General features: G+C 32.7%; 1 protein-coding gene across 1 annotated transcript in view; it reads left to right on the top strand.

Annotated features, from left to right (window-relative positions):
• LRP1B (LDL receptor related protein 1B) overlaps window positions 1-23,153 on the top strand; it is a 1,772,547-nt gene that overhangs the window by 1,317,703 nt on the left and 431,691 nt on the right. Inside the window, exons 36-37 of the mRNA XM_054562474.1 lie at window positions 10,993-11,127; window positions 11,712-11,841. Of these exons, the coding sequence (XP_054418449.1) occupies window positions 10,993-11,127; window positions 11,712-11,841 (265 nt within the window). The remainder of the gene's footprint in view (window positions 1-10,992; window positions 11,128-11,711; window positions 11,842-23,153) is intronic.

Below are 23,153 nucleotides of genomic sequence, written 5' to 3'. Positions count from 1 at the left end.
TATTTTGTTGAATAGAGTCCACTTATAGATGAGATCATATGGTATTTGTCTTTCATCAGCTGGCTTATTTCACTTAGATTAATATTCTCCATTTTCATCCATGTTGTTGCAAAAGGTAGGAGTTCCATCTCTCTTTCTCTTTCTTTTCTTTCTTTCTTTCTTTCTTTCTTTCTTTCTTTCTTTCTTTCTTTCTTTCTTTCTTTCTTCCTTTCTTTCTTTCTTCCTTTCTTCCTTTCTTCCTTTCTCTCTTTCTTTCTGAAAAGCAGATTGATTTTATTTTTTTAATGTCAAAGTTAATTATAAAATATTTAAAAAATTAAAACCATTATAAAGTCTCAGCAATTAAACCAACATGACACCAGCACAGAAATAATCCAGTGGATCAATGAAATATAATGAACATTCCAGACACAAATGTATATATCTGTCTAACAATATAATATATGATTAATATATGATTATGGTTAAAATAAGGCTTATTCAACAAATAAGGGGCATGGGCCACTATTACTTGAAATAAGAAAAATATAGAGCCCTATTTCACACATTATACAAGAAATATTCAGGTGAGTTAAAAATCAATCTGTAGAATCTAAGGAGTTTTAGAAGAAAATAGAACTAATATTTTTCATGACTCCAGGTAAAATATTCAAACCCAGAAGCTATAAAGTAAATATTGACAATATGACTATATTAAATATTTAAGACTATAGAGTAATATACATATAAAAAGGTAAAGGACAAGGAATAGAATAGGAAAGTATTTGCAACACATCTAAAAAAGGGTTAATAGTTTTTGGGGGGTTTTTTAGGTAAAAAAAAAATTGAGAAACCTTTAATCAATAAATGGATAAAGAATACCAAAAAGTGATGTAAAGCTTCTTAAAAATAATAGAAATAGGCAAGAAATATACAGAAACAGGTTTAGTTTCAACAAATAGTAAAGGAGCAATTAAAATAATATTATTGTCACAATCAGGTTAATGAGTATTAAAAATATTGGTAATATCAAGTATTGGCAACTCTGAAAGGAACTGGGCATCCATAGAAACTTCTTCATCTTAAAGCAGTCCCTTTTGTATATTTTTCAGTGTTGGTTTGGTGGAGATGCATTCTTTTAGCCTTCTTTTGTCTGGAAAACTCCGTATTTCACTTCTGTTTTAATTGAGAGTCTTGCTGGGTAGAGCAATCTTGGTTGCAGGCGTTTGCTTTACATGACTTGAAATATTTCTTGCCATTCCCTTCAGTCTTGCGGTGTTTCTGCTGAGAAGTCAGCTGCTACCTGTGTGGGGGCTCCCTTGTATGCTACTACCTGTTTCTCCCTTGCTGCCTTTAGGATTCTCTGTTTGTCTTTGATATTTGCCGTTTTAATGACGATGTGTCTTGGAGTGGGCCTCACTGGGTTCCTCTTGAATAGGACCCTCTGTGCTTCCTGAAATTGTGTGACTTTTTCTCTCCTCTATTTAGGGAAGTTTTCCATCCTTACTCTTTCAAACAAGTTCTCTACCCCTTCCTCCTCTTCTTCTCCATCCCTTCCTCCTCTTTTTCTCCTTCTGGTATCCGTCTTATCAGGATATTACTTTTCAGGATGTCCAGCATTTCCTTCAATACTTCATGCTTTTTGAGCCTTTTTTCATTTTCTTGCTCTTTTCTACCTTGCCCTCCAGCTTGGCTGATTTGTTCCTCTGCTTCATCTAACCTGCTTTTGATTCCTTCTACTATGTTCGTCAAATCAGAAATGGTATTCTTCATTTCCTCTTGTCTCTTATTGATAGTTTTTATGTCCTTTTTCATGCTGATATACTTTGCAGTAAGTTCCTTGTAGTTTCCCTGTAGTTCTTGGTAATTCTCTTTGAGCTCACTGAGCTCATCGAGCTGCCTTAGAACCACTGTTTTGAACTCAGTATCTGATAGTTTTCCTGCCTCTGTTTCAGTTAGTTCTCTTTGTGGGGATTCCTCCTTTCCCTTCGAGTGGGGGATATTTCTTTGCCTTCCCATTATTTGTGAAACTCTTCTCTTTTGCTTGTGCTTCTTAAATTAATCTGTCTTGATTTTCTGACTTTGTGATGGGAACTTCTATGGTTGGAGACCACTGTTTTTACTTTCTGGATCTGCCTCTGATGATGTCAGATGTTATAACTGTTTATTTTAAAGGTAGTTTCTAAAATTTTATTATTTCCTTATATGAGATTAATTAGATTTTTCTCCTTTTACAAAGGAAATACCAAAATATTTCTTGTTTAGTTTTAAATTTTTAAAGATATTATGTCAAGCTAAAATTAAAAACACACAAAATTACCAAACTCATCAGTTTGTGTAATTTTCATTTTTATATATCATAAGCTTTGTTTTTTTTATTTTAATAATAAACACATTCTTATGTTTATTTTGTACTAGGTCTTAAGTTCTTTAACAAACATTGATTTATTAAATCTTCATAGCAACTCTATTATTCTTAATTTACCTATGAGGAAACTGAACAAAATATTATGGACTGTAATCTGCTGTGTATAATGCACAACTTTTTCCCCAAAATTTTGAGGGAACGATAAGGATGCACATTATACATGAGTAGTACTAATTCTATATCTATATAAATATTTTAAATTATTATTTATGCTCATGCATTAAAAGTGTAACTCTAGAAAACAGTAATGATTTCTATATGCAAAGTAATACTCTAGAAAAAATACAGTTTTGTTCCTAAGCATAAATAAATAAATAAATAACAGAATTTAAATATTAAAATGAGCCCTGGCTGGTATGGCTCAGGGATTGAGTACTGGCCTGCAAACCAAAGGGTCTCCAGTTTGATTCCTCGTCAGGGTACATGCCTGGGTTGTAGGCCAGGTCCCCTGGAGTGGATCCAAGAGAAGCAACCAGGTGTTGATGTTTTCTTCCATCTCGTTCTATGTCTCTTCCCCTCTCTAAAAATAAATAAAATCTTTAAAAGCTGCTTTAATATATTAAAATTTTTTAAATTTAAATGAGAGGGTTTTTTTCCTCTGAAAGTTTGGGCCAAAAACTTGGGTGCACAATATATATGACAAAATATGGTAACTTGCTCTTGTCATAGAGCCACTAAATAGTAGAGTTGAGACTTTTAGTGCAGAAAATCAGAACACAGTATCTAAGCTTTTAGTTATACTTCTTTCCTCTCCTCAGTAAAGTTCTTGAGTAAATTATTTTTTACATGTTCACATTTTTTTTTATTGTTTAAGTACAGTTGTCTCCATTTCCCACCACCACTTTCCCCCACTCCATCCACCTCCTACCTCCCACCCTCAATCCAACCCCTCTTTGGCTTTGTCCACGGGTCCTTTATACATGTTCCTTGATGACCCTTCTCCTTCTTTCCTCTTTTACCCCTTTCCCCTCCTCTCTGGTTACTGTCAGATTGTTTTTTATTTCAATGTCTCTAGTTACATTTTTCTTGCTTACTTGTTTTATTGATTAGATTCCACTGATAGGTGAGATCATATGGTATTTGTCTTTCACCACCTGGCTTATTTCACTTAGCAGAATGCGCTCCAGTTCCATCCATGCTGTTGTGAAGGATAGGAATTTCTTCTTTCTTTCTGCCATGTAGTATTCCATCGTGTAAATGTACCCCAGTTTTTTAATCCACTCTTTTACTGATGTGCACTTAGGCTGTTTCCAGCACTTGGCTATTGTAAATTGTGCTGCTATAAACACTGGGGTGCATGGGTTCTTTTGAATTGGTGTTTTGGAATTTGGGTATAGTCCCAGAAGTGGAATTGCTGGGTCAAAAGGCAGTTCCATTTTTAGCTTTTTGAGGAAATTCCAAACTGTTTCCCGCAGTGGCTACGCCAGTCTGTATTCCCACCAAGAGTGCACTAGGGTTCCCTTTTCTCCACAGCCTCACCAGCACTAAATGTTTGTTGATTTGTTGATGATGGCCATTCTGACTGGTGTGAAGTAACATCTCATTGAGGTTTTACTTATTTGTTTATTTTTTACCAGGGTGATGATGAAACAAAATCTGAACCGATTTGCTGGGAGAGCTTCTACTTTTAAGCTGTATACTCTATCTTTGTCTGATTTACTAATATAAAGCATAATGTAGAAACCAGGCATTTGATAAACACAATTTCTGTCTTTTTCCTGTTCAAAAACAAAATACAATGGCAGTGTTTTCTGAAACAGATTGATAGTTTCCTGAAGAGATATCAAAGTAAGTGTATAGGCCTAATTCATAAATTCTATGGCATTGTTTGTATTTCATGTTTGTATATGGTTTGTATTTAATGTTTGTATGAATAGTTCTGTGAATATGAGTAGGAGAGGAAGAAGTTGATTAGGGGAAAAGACTAGATTTGACACCTGTGTTAAAATGACACAGCACAGAAATAAAATATTGCATTGAGATGCCTGATGATTGGTAAATATAGGAGAGATATGCGAAAGTCTCTTTTTCCCAAAAATTAGAGAAGGTGATTTTTGAAAAAGCGAAATATGGGGTCTGGATTAGAAGTAACTGTCCCATCTCTGAAAGTTTTAGAATAAAAATCAGTCTGGAAACCATTTTTTTTTTTAGCTAAGCTAGAAGAATTAACACATTGCATGTATTTATGGTGGCCTTTGTAAATGTAGAAACAATTATATTTTGGGACCTATATGTTAAAGTCATAGCTGATAAATGACAAATAAAAAACACATAGAAAATGCTTATATTTATGACCTCAAAAGAAGAAAGTTACCTGCAACTAGCTCATCCCAAAGTGGTATTTAGTAATAAAGGTCTAAGTAAAAGTTAGTGATTGGAAGGGAGGTAGGGGGAGAGATATCTTTCTTTCTAACCCCAAAGTCAAAGTTAAAGCTAGGTTCTGTGTAAGCACAGACCATGAGTTTACATAGACTGCATACAGCCAAAACTTATTTGCATGTAACGACAAAAGCTAAAAATAAAACAAGAAAATCTTAGCTTTCTCTATAAGTTAATAAAAAGTACACTAATTGACAATAGTTGAATAACCACTAAATAAAATGTCCTCTAGCTTGAACCTAGGCCTGAAGATTATCAAGAAATCAGAGCACACCTCTTATAGAATTTCCCCATAAATTACCATATACTTTTGAAACTGAACTGAATTGTCTTTATCTTTAAAGTATGGGATAAAGTATAATGGGTCCAACAGTATGAAAATAAACAAAAAAAATTGATAGATAAATTAAGCTATCAAAATTTATAAATTTAATACTCACAATTTGGAGCTGTCCTGAAGTAATTCTTTATGTTGGGCTTTCTTAACAAGTTATATGTAAACTCTAAGAAAGATTTCCCATAACCTATTATTAAAGATTTCTGTTTCCTATAAAATTTACATAATTTTCTTAGTTTATAAACCTGAGCAAAGTAAGCCTCTTAAATATTAACCAGATTCTGAGCTTCCATGTCTTCAATGACCAAATTATTATCTTGGGAACTATGTACTATAATCTATCCTCATTACCAGATCTGATGAGCAAAGTCAAATCCTTCCAGAAGGATTTGTTCATACCAAAAATTTGTTAAAAGTAAAAGAGAAATTATAGCAAGATGTCTGGCTAATAAATTGTGAGGGTAACTTCTCATTTTTTTACTGTGAGCAACCATGCCCTTTTTTTTTCTTTTTCCTTTTCCTTTTCTTTTTCTTTTTCTTTCCTTCTTTCTTTCTTTCTTTCTTTCTTTCTTTCTTTCTTTCTTTCTTTCTTTCTTTCTTTCTTTCTTTCTTTCCTTTTTTTGGCTATCTGCTAGATTTTTTCATAATAGACGTTAGATTCAAATGACAACCACATTTGTACTTACTGTGATAAAACTGGCTTTATATTACCAGAAATATATTTATGAAAGATAAGAAAAACCTTGTTCAATCACTAGTTATAAAATTAGAGTATGTACTTTTATATCTCTTTATTTTATCTTATTCTTCTAGTATCCTTTATATCCCCAGTTAAATTATGTTAGCAGATGAGTATGGCTACACCATGATAAAATAAAAATATGATTATTCCCTCCCTTCTTTTTTCCTTTCCTTACTGCCTTTCCTTCTTCTCTTTCATTTTCTTTATAGTTTCTTTTAACCCAATAGTCAATAACTTCCAAAATTCTTTTATCTTCACAATTTTTGCCTTAACCACATAAAATTTGCCTTTATTTGCATAATAATCATAACAACAATAATTACAGGAGCCAGGGAGGTTTACAATCTTTTGATATTATCAGGGTTAAGATTGGATATAGTTACTTTTACCAAAATTGCTGTTGTTTATATTTTATTTTTCTTTCAGAATCTCAGAAAAACCAAAGGACTAAAGCTTGGCATTGTGTGATAAATGCTCTAAGATATAGATATTTAGAAATATGTTACAGCATTTATAAAATGCCTGTTTAAAAAATAGTATCTTGGAATTTTTACCTCTCAGACATACTCAAACTTCATGAAGAAAGAAAAAAAATATCGGTTATTGGACAGGAAGCTGAAACAATAGCTTCACTTTTACTGTTTAATAATTGCACATTGTAAAGCCATGGCTTAGTTAAAGCCAGTCGTTTGCTTCATATCTGCCAAGGTAAACACTGTCAACCACGGTGTATTAGCATGTTTCAACAGTTCCTGAAAACAGAATTTTTGCCTATACTAAAACTGTAGTTAATCTGTACTAGAAAAGACTTTATCTGTTTTAGAAGGTCTTCATGATTGAACCAGCTAGATATGGAGGGGAGGTGGAATTCAACAATAATTGTAGAAAGTCTGTATAGTAGATTCTTTATTGGGAGAAAGTTGTTTGAGGTAAATAATGTGATCCAATGAATCTTTTTTGTGATAGTCACACATTCAATGAATAGATTTTCTATATCTTTATTAATTGGATAACATGATTTTTAAAAATGTCAACAGAACACCTGAACAAATTTAATAAGTTAGCATTAAATTGGATCAATGTTTAAAAATATTACTTAGTAGAAGCATATTAAACTAATATATTATATTTTATCTGGTTATTTTTTCATGTCTGTATGGTATTGTCTAAAAGAGCATGTAAATTTAAGCCAGGAAACATGATTTTCAATTTTATAGGACACAGCAACCCAAAATAACAGAGTCCAGTGATCAATACAAGTGATCAATAAGTGCTTGTTAATGAATCAAAAGAAAATAGATCCTTAAGGTGAAAGTATATTAAGAGACTTGTATTTCTTGTTTCTTATCTTTCAGACAGTATCTGCATAATCTAGTGTCTGTAGATGGTTATCTCTTTTGCTCAACTTAGTAACTTTAACTTTTCTCAGGGATAAAACTCCCCTTCCTTGTTTTATAGACTGATAAGGCATCTAGCTTTTTCTTTTAATTCTGACTCTAAGTATAATGCACAATAGTTGGTCACCAACATCTGTGTAATTATCCTTGAAAATGTTAATCAATTATTCTATTGTCCTGTATCTGTGGAGAGCTAATTATAATTATTATCACTTTAAATTGCCAACTCTATTTTTCAATCTTGTAATTATATAATATTGTGCCAATTATCATATCTTAAGATAGTTTGTTCTTAACTTCAGAAGTCAACTCCATGTTTACAGGACTGTATGCCATCTCCCTATCATGCTTCTATGACAATAATAATGCTTAGCATGTACAAAGTATTCTGTAAATATCTGTTAAATTGGGATAACTAAAGTTATAAAAAATATTTTGGAGTAAGTGTCAAGACACAGTTATGAACATCTTTTCTCCCTTTATCTTTATATTTATTTTCATTGTTTTAAAATCTTTAGGGTTTGTTGTAAAATTTTACCATCTTTCACCCTTATTTTAATACTAATTACAATATTCTTGGCCTATATTTATCTTGAAGATATTTTCACATATTAGAAAACATATTTTTATATATTAATGAACTTATTCCATTTAAGGTGTGTAAGTGCACAATAGGTGTAAAAAACTAATAAAGAAAGGGTTTTTGGATATGAATGATTGAATTATTTTAATCCTGTGGTCCTATTTACTGCATTACCACATGATTGATTTGTTCACATATTTCTCAAGTATTGCTAATGAAAGAATACAAGGAAACCTCTCAGTTCCTCAGTGCCATGATTTAATGGTCTTCACCTAGAGGTAGACTCAGCATTGCAAATTAATCTACTATTTACAAAGTGAATATTCATGTAGTGTCTACTGCACATGTAAGTGTGTTGGCAAAGTTGGGTCAACTGCAGTTCCTACTTATAAGATATAACACAGTCTATTTCTGAGAAGAAATAAAAATGATGCAATATCACTTCAATATGAATAAATGCATGTGCAAGTTGCAGTAGTATATAGGAAAAAAAATGCCTCCTGATCATATGAAAAAACATTTCACTGAGATGGCAAAGCTATTAGAAAGTGATACAAATGTAAGAGTCACATATAAATTTAGTGCCCTTTTTTTGTAGAACTTATATTATTGTTTCTTCTTTGAACTCCTGCCAAAATACTTGTCTGCTCTTCCTATATTCTGCTCATGCTGTACTATTTTAAACTGTTAGTCCTTTCTGTATGTGCATACCTACTGTTGTTTAATGAGCTTATAAAGTTTCTTATGCTGAGGGCTGTGTCTCCATTGTACCCACTCCTAATCAGTCTTTATACAGCACATCACATTTGCTCACTTATTACACAGATGTTTACTTAGAGTTTACTATGCATGAGGCTCCATTCTAGGTACTAGCGATACAGCAGTGAACAAATAAAGCCCTAGCCTTCAAGAGATTATATTCTATAAGACAAGACAGACCTTAAATACACACACACACACACAACAATATATATGTAATGTGTTTACAGTGATACATGCTATAAGGGGAAAATTGATTTGGTAAGGAGGATAGAGCATGGCAGGGGAACAGTTTTATGGAGTAGTCAGGGAAAGTTTCAGTAAAAAAGGGAATATTTAAGTTGTGCAGATATCTGGGTGGGGGGAGCACTTCAGACACAAAGTAATGAAGAGAACATTAGGCTTAACAGTATTTGGCTTGTTTTAGGAAGAGGAAAACCTGTGTTATTAGAGATGGGTGAGTGAGGGGGAGATAGTGGAAAGATACCAGGTGAGAGAGGGTTGAAGGATATGGGTAGATCATGGATATCATCGGAAGAAACTTTAATTTCACTTTTGATGAGATGGGTAATATTAGAGAGTTTGACTGGAGGGAGGAGAAATGATCTTATTCATTTTTTAAAAGGATGACAATGGCCTCTGAAGTGTAGAAAAGACTCATGAGGAAAGGAGGACACTGAGACAGAAGTGGAAGCCGGGAAACAAGCTAGAAGGTTATTGCAGTAGTTTAGGCAAGAAATAATAGTGACTTGCTTTCCATTTAAATAGTAGAGAGTGCGAGAAATGTTTGGATGATGTTACAATTTGAAATAACAATAAAAAAGAGCCAAAATACTTGGTAATAGATTGAATATGAGAGTATTTAGTTATGGATTAGATGGGAAGTGTGAGAAAAAGTTAAGAACAATATGATATTTTTAGACCATGAAACAATGGGTGGAGATGCCATCCATCACACCACCATAGCACGGGCACCTGCCATTAGAAGACCACAGGAGAGGCCTGTATCAGATAGAAATCCATAATTTACCTGTTGTATATCAAGGTGGACTTCTCCACATATAAGTGGAGGTAAAAAGTAGACTGTTGGGTATATGGGTCTAACGTTTGCAGAAGAGAATTGGACTTGCTTTATAACGCTTGATATTTATGCAAAAACAATTCTTATTTTTGCTGATTGATTCACTCTTTCATAATGAAAACATGTTATCTGGTACTTTTATACAATAGGAAAAATCAAACAGGTTCTTCTTTTCTAGATATATATTTGAAAATGATATCTTTGTTTTGCTTCAAACAATTGTGTATCTGACTTAACCATTGTTGAGGACAGGGGATATTTGGAATCATACCAAAATAGGTAAAAAAAAAAAGAGTATAGTTCATTTGAAACAGAATTCCAACACTTACTGATCAATGGTTTATTCTATTAATTTCTTTTTCTTTATTTCTATAGCCTCTCACTGTGCCAGAGGGAAATTATATTTGTCTTAAAGGATTTGTTCTTCAAATGGTCATATAGGTCACAAGACAAAAACTTACTAAGTTGGTGGCAAATTTATTATTTAATGATTTGTCCCCAATGTCTTTCTGGTGGCTGTATTTAAAATCATTGGTCTATAATTGCTATCCTTTATGCATATGCATGGACATATATTTCATTTATAATCTTTAGATGCATTTTCATTCAAATATTCAAAATCAATGTTACTTAGAAATTCTATGATAGCATACAACCATTTTTCAAGTTTTTTTTCATTTTTCAATATTTTAAAGACAATTTGCACAATGAGAGCTTGAAAAATAATCTAAGGAGTCTGTAGTTGACATTTGCTAAACTAGTATCTCAGGAAGAATAATTGGATGATAAAGCATTTTTAAGACTTTATACATTCTGAATGACCTTATACTCAAAATGCCCTTAATATAATTGAAATGCCCTTATGTTTCTTTCTAATCTCTCTCTACTTTGAGACTTTGCTGAGTTGATTATCTCCAGTAGTATTCTTTTTATACTTAGAGGACTCGGACACAGTGTAAAGAGAAAAATTGTCCAAAACAACATGGTTTGATATCAAGGTGGCAAACTCATGGTGGATAAGTATTTACTGAGTTAAAATAAGTAAGAAAATGAAGAAACAATACTAAAGGATGGAATAGGTAATTTCCGCATATATTTCAAAAATATTTTTAAAACATGATTATGTTCTTTCATATTGTGTTAATATCTTTCTTACTATTTATATTAGTAAATTGTCCCAAAGATTACTTATACATTAAAACACACAGGATATTAACACCAAAATATCGATGCAATGTGATTCTTATATATATATATTGCTACTTTCTATAGTGTATGTGTGTGTGTGTTTTCTATCTTATCCATAGAAAATGACACCATCTACTGGACAGACATGGGCTTCAATAAAATTAGCCGGGCTAAAAGAGATCAAACTTGGAAAGAAGATGTCATCACCAATGGCTTGGGACGAGTGGAAGGGATAGCTGTTGACTGGATTGCTGGTATAACCTTGGCTTTTTTGGTTTTGTTTCATACCTATTTTTAAGGGCTCAAACTACTTCATCGAAATTCTGATTTTATATGTGTGTGTGTGTGCGCGCGCGCGCGTGTGTGTATTTACTTCTAGCCACAGGGGTAAATAGTCTCTTTTGCCTTTGGCTTCATTCTTGCTAAACTTTTGAGCCTTTGAATAAGTGTTTTTATGTAGAAGCAGACTAGTAGTGTTAACATTGCCCATTCTCCTGAGAGCTCGATAAGGCAGGTAAACAAAAGCATTAGTTCTCTTTTGCATGAAGTCTGTAGAAAGTTAAAATAAATTCCTTCTCCTGGTGAGAGAATTTTCAACTTATTTTTAACATATAAATGCATCATTATGTGATTTAAATTACAGATGTGTGAGACTTAGGAAGTACTTGCGTATTGGTTTATTTAGAGCATTCTGCTCAGGAAATGTACACTTTAAAATATAGAAATGAAATGGTTTCTTGAAAGTTACATGATGCTCAGAAGGTTAATAATTAGCCATAACTACTAAATAGTTTCCTTTCTCACAACTATATCATAAATACATCTCTATTTCTCTTAGGTAACATATATTGGACAGATCATGGTTTCAACTTAATTGAAGTTGCAAGACTCAATGGCTCTTTCCGATATGTAATTATTTCCCAAGGCCTGGATCAGCCAAGATCTATTGCCGTGCACCCAGAGAAAGGGTAATTTTAAGATTTACATATATCTTTTGAGTTTTAATTGAATTTTCTTATTTCATTTAAAAATATTCAGACTCCCACATTCATATTTATTTTTAGTTTTAATGTCTGAAACAAAACTCATAAATATCTTACCTAAGCAGTCAAAAAATTTTATTTTTATTTTCACCTGGTCATGTATAACTTAGTAGTTGATAGTGTTACATTTGTTAATGCCGTTCTTGAATGTGTGTGTAAATTCAAATGAGATGATGAACATGTTCCTAGATTCTCATTTTAAAGTTCTGCCCTAGAACTGTTTACATAATAGCTACTGAGTTACTTACTGAGTAAATGAAATAACCATTTGATAGCTAACCTTATTTTTTTAATATTTCTAAAGCTTCAATTTCCATTTATGTTCAACATGTTCATTCTAAGCTTTCTTTTTCCTCCTCAAGTTCCAGATAAATATGTCTGTCTTCCTGATATTTCCTTTTGGGCATTTTACAGGCAAAAAACTCTACATATCAGAAACAGAAATGAATTCAATCTGCAAGTTTTGCTCATTTTTTCTTCTAAATATTATCAATCTATGACTTTTCATCTTTACAGACTCCACCCTTATCAGATCTGTTCTTACTTTGCACATACACCACTGCAATTGATCTCCCAACCTCACAAAAGGCCAGATTGACTTTTTTCTTTTAATACAAATCTATTGGTATTTAAAATTTTTCATGGAATTCCCGTTGACTTTTGCATGAAGTCCCGAATTTCCACTGTGATCTTTCTTAATCAAACCCTATGTAAATATTCAGTCTCAATTTCTTGCTACAGTCTCTTTTGGACTTCTTAGTTTTTCAAATATTTCCTATATTCTTCAACGCCCAGCTTTTGAATGTCTCATCCCATTACCTGCAATGTTTTCCTTCTTACTTTTACCTTGCTAAATGTTATTTGTCCTTCTTTGGTTTTACAAGTAGGTTAGATTGTTCTGTTATAGGACACCAAAACGCCAAGTGCTTTCATTTTTATATATGCTGTATGTTAATACATGCTTATTTATATTTATTTGTTTAGTAACTCTCCTTTTTACTGAACTGGATAATGTCCCTATTCACTGTAACTCTATAATAAAAGCCATGTATGGTTTATTTCTCTGTCCCCAGAGTTTAGTACTTTTGTCTGGTAAAGAGTACATTACTGACCAATAACCATTTTCCTTTCAAACAATAATATAAACGTAGGCAAATTACAAAACCACATAAACTCATTTTATTCCCACTACTGTGTCACTGTGTATCTTACATCGCTGGTATGACTTGACTTAGAGGGTTTTTTATTTGTTTGCTTGCTTCCTTGTTTTTAAGAGTAGATAGTTTATGATTAAATTGAACTCCTATGCCTTTTGGACTGGAAAAACAGGGAAGCTGTGGCAGTCACCCAGATGTTTATTAGATAAACCAGTGTACAGAGCAGTGATAGAGAATGAAGTTAATCCATGTGAAGCATAAGTCAACTCTTATGAAAATCTGCAAACTTTCCTATTTGTTATACGTTACATGTACTTTTTCCAATATTACCCCTTGCTTCACTTTCTTGACAAATTTTATAACACCAAGTCATAACATTAGGACAGTGAAAAATGGAACAAACAACATTAATATAGGAAAGAGAAATGTCAACAAATTTGACATCTTTTAAGTTAAAACTAAGATTACAATATTTTTTAAAAATTGAAAAAGCTGCATTGGTTAGGAATGCTCTTGTATGCAAAGAACATAACATTTAACTAATGGGTATTAGACATAGGAGCTTCTCTTTCTCCCTCTTTCAACTACCATTTCTCTTTCCTAAGTTATATTTTGTCTTATGTTTGATGTTATTGCTGTATTAATACAGCACGTTTGATATATCATCAGGGAGTATGTCCACACTTAAAGGAGGAGGGGGGTGTTAGACAAAACATCTTTTCCTTGCTAAGCTGTATCATTTTATTCAGAAAGAGAAAGGTTTTGGTCTTAATACCCCCACTTATTAAATCTCAAGCGGACTGCATGCCCAACCTTAGATCAGTCAATAGCCAAAGGGAAGAGATTATCTTGACATATTTAGACAAGTTATATTTCCCAGACCTAACAGGGTATACTGGATATCTGAAAAAAACTCAGTTTGTATTACTAGGGAATATTTTGAGTGGATGGATTTCAAATAGACAATATTAAAACAAGAAGAAAAAACTCTCTTAATTGTTCTATTTTAGTAGTCATCCAAACTCACTCTCTTTTTCAGTTTTTTTTTTCTTTGACATACTAATGTTGGAGTGAACCCATGCATCAGTCTTTACTGTTTTTCTCTTCTTGATTTGGCGATCTCATCCCACCTAAATGTTAAAGATTGCAACATGTATATCCCCAGGCCAGATCTCATTCCTAAACTCTAGATTTTTATGTTCAACTGACTATTCGATTTATTCATTTAGAGATCGGAGGCAGGTTTTAATTCTCCAGCTGATGGCCACAACGTCTGATACTCTTCATGTTCTTCTTACAATGAGAAGTGAAATGTCTTTCCCATACTCTTGAATTCAGATGGATCTGTGACTGTTACGAAAGTGATACTATGTAATTTCTGATGCTATGTCATAAAGAAGATAAAACTTCTCCCTGCTTCTCTTAGGATGCTCTTAGAAGCTGTGAAGAAGTCAAGCAAGTTCATGAAGAGACCACATGTAGGTGTTCAAACTAACAATCCTAGCTAAAGTCCCAGCTGACAGCTAGTACCAACAGCTAGACATGTTGAGTGAGGGGACCTTCAGACAGTTGCAGTCCCCAGCCATATACAACCCTAGCATTGTTGTCTTCACAATTGATGTGAACAAGAGATAAGCTCATGCAGATCTCTGATCCAATTGCAAATTCATAAGCAAAAAAATTATTGCTGTTTTAAGCCTCTAAATTTGGAGTGACTTGTCAAGGAACAATATGTAACTAAAACAAGATCCATCATCACCTTAACAGTCTAAACCTAAACTGAATCTTTTTTCTGTAAGTATGATTTCTCCATTGGCTGATGCCAGTTCCATTATTTCAGTCGCTTAGTCCAAAACACTTGGCTTCATCTTTAGTGTCTCTTTTACTCTATGTTCAACATACCAAGAATTCTGTTACTTTTGGCTTAAAAATGCATTTGTATTTTATCAACTTCTCACAACTTTTATTGCTACCACCCTATCCTAAGCCATCCCTCTTACCAACATTTCTGGATCATAGGGTACTATCCTCCACTCTTGTAGTCCTATGTGACTACATGTAGTAGTCTAATTATTCTTTTGGAATTTATGTAGCTGTCACTACTTTGCTCAAAATTTGCTGGATAGTTCCTTTTTACTCTATTCTGGACACGGACAACAGTGTGGGAATTGACTGTGGGGGTGGAGGATGAGATGGGGGGAGGAGCGCAAAGGGGGAAAAATGGGGGCAACTGTAATAAGATAACAATAAAAAAATTTAAATGCTCACAACAAACCTAAAATGGTATTATTTTCTCCATTTAACAAATAAGGAAAATGAGTCAACAATTTTATATATGTTACTCTGTTATCAAGGCATTATGTGGGAAAGTTAGTTTCTGCTAAACTCCAAATATTATGCTACATCATATGTATGTGCATGTGTATGTTATATGATGCATATAGATATGTTATTTTAAGTATCATAGAAATTAATACAATCAAGCATGTAAGAAAATAATTTTAACAGTTTCAGAATAAAATTGTAATAAAAATGTAGTGAAAAGAGAATAAGCAATAATAAAAAAGAATGGAGAAGAATTTGATTAGGGTCTGACTCTCCCCCATGTAGTCTCTTGTCCATAGTGTGCCATGGATGTCTGCCACTACATATTGAGACTGGAAAGGGTGGATGTAATTTTGTTTAATTTCAAGGATAAAACACATGACTTTATTAAGTATATCCACATCACACCTGTAAACTTGAAAATAAAAATGTTCTCTTCCAATATGATGGTATTTTTAAAATCTCTTTTTTATGTTATAGCTCATAATCAAGCAATAAATCATTATAGCCCAATAGAGAAAATTTGGTCAATTGCTTAACTGTGAATAATTATTCTAGTGGTAAGAACAAGTATAAGTGAATGTTGTGAAATTTCATACATACACAGAAAATGGGTTTGTTTCTAATAAAGAATTTATCCCCTTCGTATTTGTAATAAATCCAATATTTCTTTTGTTTTCTGGAGAACCTCTGCACCTGGCCTATTATAGATTCATGCAGATCAATTTAATAGGCCTCTTGCTGTTACTTGTCAATCTGTCGTTTTATTTTCCATTTCTTGTTGAAACTTGGTATACACCATCAAGTTATTTTTCCAGACCTTCTTTCCCTTAAGTACCTTTTATATCTGTATAACCCATCTTAGCATAGACAATACCTACCACTATCTATGGTGATTGAGAACATACGGCAAAGAATCCCACATATACTTCATTCTTTGTCAGCCTGTTCAATGAACATTTACTGAGCACTACACATGGTGAAACAGATGATGTCAGTACACCTCCATATCTTCCTTAGTCCTCAGTTCAGTACCTTTTGACAAAACAGAACTACTTACCGTGTGGAAGATACTGGTGGGCACTGTGAAGTATGATGGTATAAGTAAGATGTTGCTTCTGTTCACAATGAGTTTCCTGTTTAAATTTGGAGTTTAAACAAGTACAAAATTTCAATTAAAGAATAGTTTCATCTTAAGACTCATTTTCAGGCATAGAAAGATTAGATCAATATGACTTAAGCTTCAATCTCACATTTAAATCTCATGTTAATCATTTCCATAAAACCATTATAAAATTATGTTGAGTTTTAAGAGAAAAAAGATAGCATATAATTAGAGGAGATAACAAAAGTGAGGGTAGTAGCAGCAATAGTGATGATTATTAGAGGCTTCATGGAGGAGACTTGAAGGAGAACATTTTCTGGATGGAGTGGGAATATATTGGCAAAACAAAGGCCATTAGCAGGAGTTTAAATACATGAAATACAAGTGGGAAAGAGTAGGTGTTATAGATGGAAGATAAGTTGGGGCCATAAAATAGGCAATAAGATGCCATATTTTAAAATCACTACCATGGTGACAACTTCTTCAGTATACCAATTAAAATCGAAATTGGTCCTAGCCCCTCTTTTCTAAGCCCTAAACAACTCACATAACCAGGGATAAGAAATGTGATGAGAGTTCATGGAAGTTGTAGCATTGTTTAAATAGGAAATTTTTTTGAAATTCTTATTTATTATGACAGGGGGAGTGTTATGGAATATCGGAGAGGGTTCTTTCAGTGTTCTCAAGCCAAGTAATGAAGATGGCTAGAAGCAAATATGTAAGGGAAGACTAAAATAAATAGGAAAGAACAATCAATTAAAACAAAATGTGTCACTCTCTTACGGCAAGACCTCAGACCAGGAGGAATCAGGATAAAGTTGGAGAGAGGGAAGAAAATTTTAAAATAAACATGAGATTTAAGTTTGGATTTAGAAAGACCTGGTCTTTGATGTTAGAAAATTAGTCTTAACAATACAATCTGTTCTTTTATTTAAAATTGTCTTGGAAGTCCTGGATTCCTCATAAGATAGAAATTTCTGAAGAAGATATATTGAATAGAGCATAAATAGAATCAGAAATTGAATAAATATAAGGTCTCTACTTATTCCAACAAGGATCTGGCTCTTCTATAAAACATATTAGTGGAAGAGATTACTCAAGAAAGGGTACAGAAAAAAATATAAGTCCAAGAACAAAAACTAAGGATGTTTACAGTTAGAGAATGAATTGGTTGAAGGGAAAATAAAGAAAATTAACAATAAGTGAAGAGAGAGAGAGTAAAGCAGAAAAAATTTACTGTATCATAGTCAAGGTAAGAGAGTTTTAGGAAGAAGATTGCTTCAGGAACCAAGAAATTTGGAGAGATAAAAACAGGTAACAGAACATGCAATTGATAATTAGGATGTTATTATTATTTTTTATCAATTTCAGGAGTTTGGTAGGGGCAGAAGCCAAATATAAAGAATTAGTAAATGAAGGATAATTAGAAAGTAGAGCTAGCATATTTAGACTGCAGTTACAGAAACTTGGGCCAGGAAGGGAAAGAGGAGAAAATAGAAGGTATGTTGAGAAGGTAGTAGAGTATGGAGAATGTTTTTCTTAGTATGGGAGTGAGGTGGTACTTAACATATTTATAAGCAGAGGGGAGGAAATTGGGAAAAAGGAAGAGGAAGAAAATGTACATGAAGAGAAGAAAAATTCCAAGGATTGTAAGAGGAAGAAGTTATAAGATGAATCAATAATAACAGGTGACACAAAATTGATAGACACGATTTTCATCTTATTTCATGTATCCCAGAAATTGTTTATATTAGAAATAGAGCATTTTCACTGATAATTAAACTTTGTGTCCTTGCTTATGTAAGGCAAAGGCAAAATGGAGCTGCAGGTTTCTGGAACAGTTAAAGATAAGGAACTATGAGTTAGGGTATTCAGAGGATCATTAACATGAATCATAAAAGTCCCTAACTATATCAGCAGTGGAAGAAGAAGGTGGCAAAGTTATCAGCAGATAGTAAAGCAACCAAATAAATGTGGTGGTTATTTGTGATACAGTGACAATATGGTAGTAAGAGAAAATGAAATGCATGTGTTCATACTGTGAATGTTTTGAAATAAGAATACAACCTCAGAGAAAGTTTCCTTTGTTACTAAAATTTACTTCTTCACTTTTATTCTAAACACAATGACATCTATTTCCTCAGGCAACTCATGCAATAACGATTCTTTTTAAACCTATCATCTGTAACTTATTCTTTTCAGTGAAGGTTTTTCCTTTGCTTTCAAGTAGGCTAAGATTACTCTTATTTGAAAAAAAAAGGATAAAAAATAAAACCAATGTTTTATTTCTTCACATGTTTACTTCTTAACTTTCATTAAAGATTTTATTTATTTATTTTCAGAGAAAGGGGAGGAAGGATGAAAGAGAGTGAGAGAAACAATATACAAGAGAAACACTGATTGGTTGTCTCTCACATGCTTTCAACCAGAGACCTGGCCTCCCAACCCAGACATGTGTCTGACAAGGAATGGAGCTGGAGGCCTCTTGGTTGTGGGATGACACCCAACCTGTGGAGCCATACCAGTCAAGGCTACTTCTTAACCTCTTGAGAGCTATATCCATTGTTTCTTCACTGAGCTTCTGAAACGAGTTTTTAGCTTCTGTTCTTTCCAGATTTTCTAAACTTATCAGTAGCCAAAAACAATTTTTTTTTTCAGGTTTCACACCAGTTGCCTTCTTCTTTACACTTTTTTCATTAATTATCCAGTCAATAATTTATTTTCTCTGCTACCTTCTCTAGGTTTCCATTTTCTGATTCTGCCTGACCTCCTCTAGACATATCCTCTTAGGCATGGTACATCTCCTCTGATCATTTTTCTCCTCATTTAAGGCTTTGATAGCCATTCTCTCTCTTGCTCTATTTATGTTTTAAACTTATTTTCATGCTGTTATATTCTAATCTCCGCATTACATTCTCTCCCTAACCATTGCATCTCTTTTCATTTTATTATGGTTCTTTCTTCCTGACAAGTTTAAAACTTACCTTAGATTTTTCTGTAAGTTCTCATAACCTATTTCATCTGCCACTAAATCCTGCCATTTCTTCTCTCCAGATGGTTGGATTTTACATTTCTCTCCATTGCAGCTAGGAGCTCAGCGCTGATTCTGCTAGAGGATCTCAGTAAATAATTTTTATTTCTTAATTTCTTATTTTCATCCCACAAAAAAAGAAATATTGGACTATGTAGCAATACTTTAACTATTATTACCTCTGTATTCTCACTTTTTCTTAAAAACATTTAAGTATTACATAAATCACAGTGTTAGATATTAAGAATCAATACACCTTTTTAAATGTTAAGCTTATTTTTCTGAAATGTTTATTACTGCTTAGAAATATTAGTGATATGTTTCCTCCTATAAAATTATCCACATGTTTACAGGCTTGAGTTCAGTTGACGGGGGAGGGAAAGGCTTAGAAATGACCAGTCTACGTAAGTTTTGCAAACATTGATTTTCATACACCATTACCTAGATGTCAAAATTCAGGTGTCAAAATTCATATCATAGAAATAAAGTATAACATTTTAATGTTCTGTTTGAAGTTAAAATATGGCAGGTTGTATTGCCAAGGGAAAACATGAAACATAATGGAGTAAATTAACTGAACCCAAAATACAAATGTGCTTTGAAAACCAGACCTGAAACCTGTTTTTTAACAAAGGAAACTTAAGATCTTTTGAAAATGTAGCCAGTGGAAGATAGAAAGTGTATATTAATTTAGTTCAGCTTGAAAAATTGGTTTCTCTTTCCTACTGACATTTTTTTTTTTTTTGGAAAGCCATCATTTTCTTTTAAAAAATTGAAATGTCTTAATTTCTTTATGCTAAAAAGTTATATTCTACTTATAACAACAAAAAATGATATATATGAAGTCATGGTATGATTTCAAAAAAATTGGTTGGTTAACTTTCCATGGAATTGGATCACTAAGTGAAGCAGGAATATTCTGTCATTTTGTTGTTTGTTTGTTTTTTTTAAGCACCAGGATTTACATTGCTTCTCTTAACTTAGATTTATATTTCTATGACTGTAAATAACTTGTTTAAAAGTATTTATTTCCAATGCAAAGATTGTTTGACAATATATCTTTGTGTTCAAACACATATGGTCAAATGGTCTCTAATTGATTAATAAAGGCATATAGATATGCTTTTAGAATATGCTCAACAATATGCAAACAGTCTTGAATGATAGTTTAACATCTGTTGAGCTAGCAAGAGTATGTGATATAGTTTAACACCATTTTTCTAGAGTTTATTTTGCATTTAAGTCAAAACAACACATAAAATGGAATAAACTTGATTTACAATAGAAATAATAGTGGAATCCCAATGCTCGTACATAATATTAAGATATCATGATGCTCAAGTAACTTAGGAATACAACAATCATTTCCCAGATCATAGCCACCTCTCTCTACATGTCTCTGAGCAAGGCGTATGAAATTAATGAAAACAAGTGAAAGAAAACTGTCGCACTCTTTTTCATTAGGGATCTTCTCAATAATTCTGCAGGTATCTACCCTTCTTTCAAAGCTAGTTAGGTCTTACTCATCTAGTCCTTTTTAATAAGAGGCATCCTCTTTCCTCAGACATGAATCTTGGATTTTATCTCTTCCTCTAAAATAAGGGAAGAAAGACAAGAAATGATCAAGACACCCTGAGATATAATTGCAGCTGTGTGGCTTGTTGCAGAGGATGGCCAGAAAGGCCATGCCAGCTCCCACTGCAGGAGGGAGCCCCTGGCCCAGACCACCAAAGCCATTTTGATGGCAACCAAAGAAAGTCACACAGAAATGTAACACCTTTCCTTAATTTCTCAAGGGATCAGATCTATAAAAACACAGTAAAAGGGTAAAAGAGAAGTTTGAAAAATATCTTTATTTACCTGTTGAAATTGCCAGTTTGTTTTAATACAGAATATCCAGCATAGGTTAAGACATATATAAGATAGGTTGAAGGTCATGAAAAATATTAAAAATTTCTGTATCATATTTTAAGAATTCTAAATAAGCTCATGATTACTAGGAGTCTAGGTTCTAAGAGAATAGGTGTTAAATAAATACATAGGAAAATTTATAGACTATATGGAAACATTAAGTATAATATATTGAAAGTACCAAGAATTAGTAAAAGAAGAACCATTCACTCAAGAAAACCATTGTTAAACATGTAAATAGTAAATTAATACCACAGTGTACATGCATATATATTATTTTTTAAAATGAGAGGAAAATGGGCAGTTAGGCAGGGCACAAGTACATAAATAAAATAAGAAGGAATTAAATACACTATAGGGTGACAAGCCTAATGTGCTATGGGATTACAGGTACCAAAGACGTTTTTCTTTGTGAAGAAATTTACTCTGTACTTACCCAGTGTTGGCTGAGTGACATTATTACTTTTTATAAGAAATAATATTTTATATAATTATTCAATATCACAAAGTAGTGAATCAAGAAGAAGTCAAATGTAAAACTTAAGAAAAACAAACACCAGAATAAGAAGTGTTAAACAAATGAAAACTTAAGAAACTATTTTCAGCTTAAACAGAAAGAGAACACAACTCAGATAGCCTGTATCTTTATTTTGGCTCAAAATAACAGTTCATTTCTGAAGTTGTTTATAGGAATGACAACTTCTTTTTTTTTTTTTTTTCTGTTTATTTTTTTATTTTTATTTTTTTAAATTAATTTATTTACTTTTTAAATACATTTGTCTCTGCCTTCCCCCTTCCACAACACTTCGGCATTTTCTGCGTTGAAATCCCTAGTTTCATGACTTACAGAGATTTACAACTAGCAAATTTTACCCATTTCTGTTACCATTTTCTTAGGTAATATTTCATTGACCCATTTTCCTCTGTCATTAAAGAGCTTCATGAGGGTCAATGTCTCATTTATTTTGTTTATTCACCACCTAACACATAATAAGTACGTAATGTATTTTGAATGAGCACATGACTGAAATGAAAAAGTATATTCAAAAATCATCCACCAAAGTATCAACCAAAAAAAAAAAAAAAGAAAGAAAGGTGGTGTTTCTAGACTTTCTTCCTTTGAGTAGCATTTTGCAGTCCGTGGTTGAGTTATTTGTTTATTCCAATAGTAACACATTCATGACAGGAACAGAGAAGATTCTGCATTATACTGTTTTCTTCATAGAGAATGAGGAATTCAATTTATATATTAATGAAATGCATTCAAAGTTTGTAATATTATATTATTTTGCTTGTGTCCCAAAGATGGAGACATTGACATGTTGGCCTACAAGGTATTCAATCAGTATGAATTTCAAGTGAGTCTGGTGAAACTGCTGACATTGAAAATTATAAGCAGTTTTTGTCAAAAAGTTGGTGTTCACATGTACAATCTGGATTCTATTGCTAATCTGTAGGGTTTTATTTTTGTTTGGTTTTTGTTTTTCTTACTTTTTGCAGATATATTAACACATTGTTGACTCCCAGCCTAGCAGAGGACACAATGACATTCTCAATTCTGTTCTCCATTGGGCACAATTCATGTAAGAGAATTACACAATCTTTTCTTGTGCCACCAGGGAAATTTTTATTATCTCAGGTTTCCTTCTGCGTATCTGATAAAGTATCTAAATCATGCTTTCTTAAATAGGAATGGGAATAGGAATGG

The sequence above is a fragment of the Pteronotus mesoamericanus genome, unplaced genomic scaffold (genome assembly GCF_021234165.1).
Source record: "Pteronotus mesoamericanus isolate MK-2021 breed Mesoamerican mustached bat unplaced genomic scaffold, CSHL_Meso_final scaffold_651, whole genome shotgun sequence".
Lineage (NCBI taxonomy): Eukaryota > Metazoa > Chordata > Mammalia > Chiroptera > Mormoopidae > Pteronotus > Pteronotus mesoamericanus.
The sequence above is the reverse complement of the archived record's forward strand: the minus strand, read 5'-3'. Positions and strand labels throughout refer to the sequence as shown.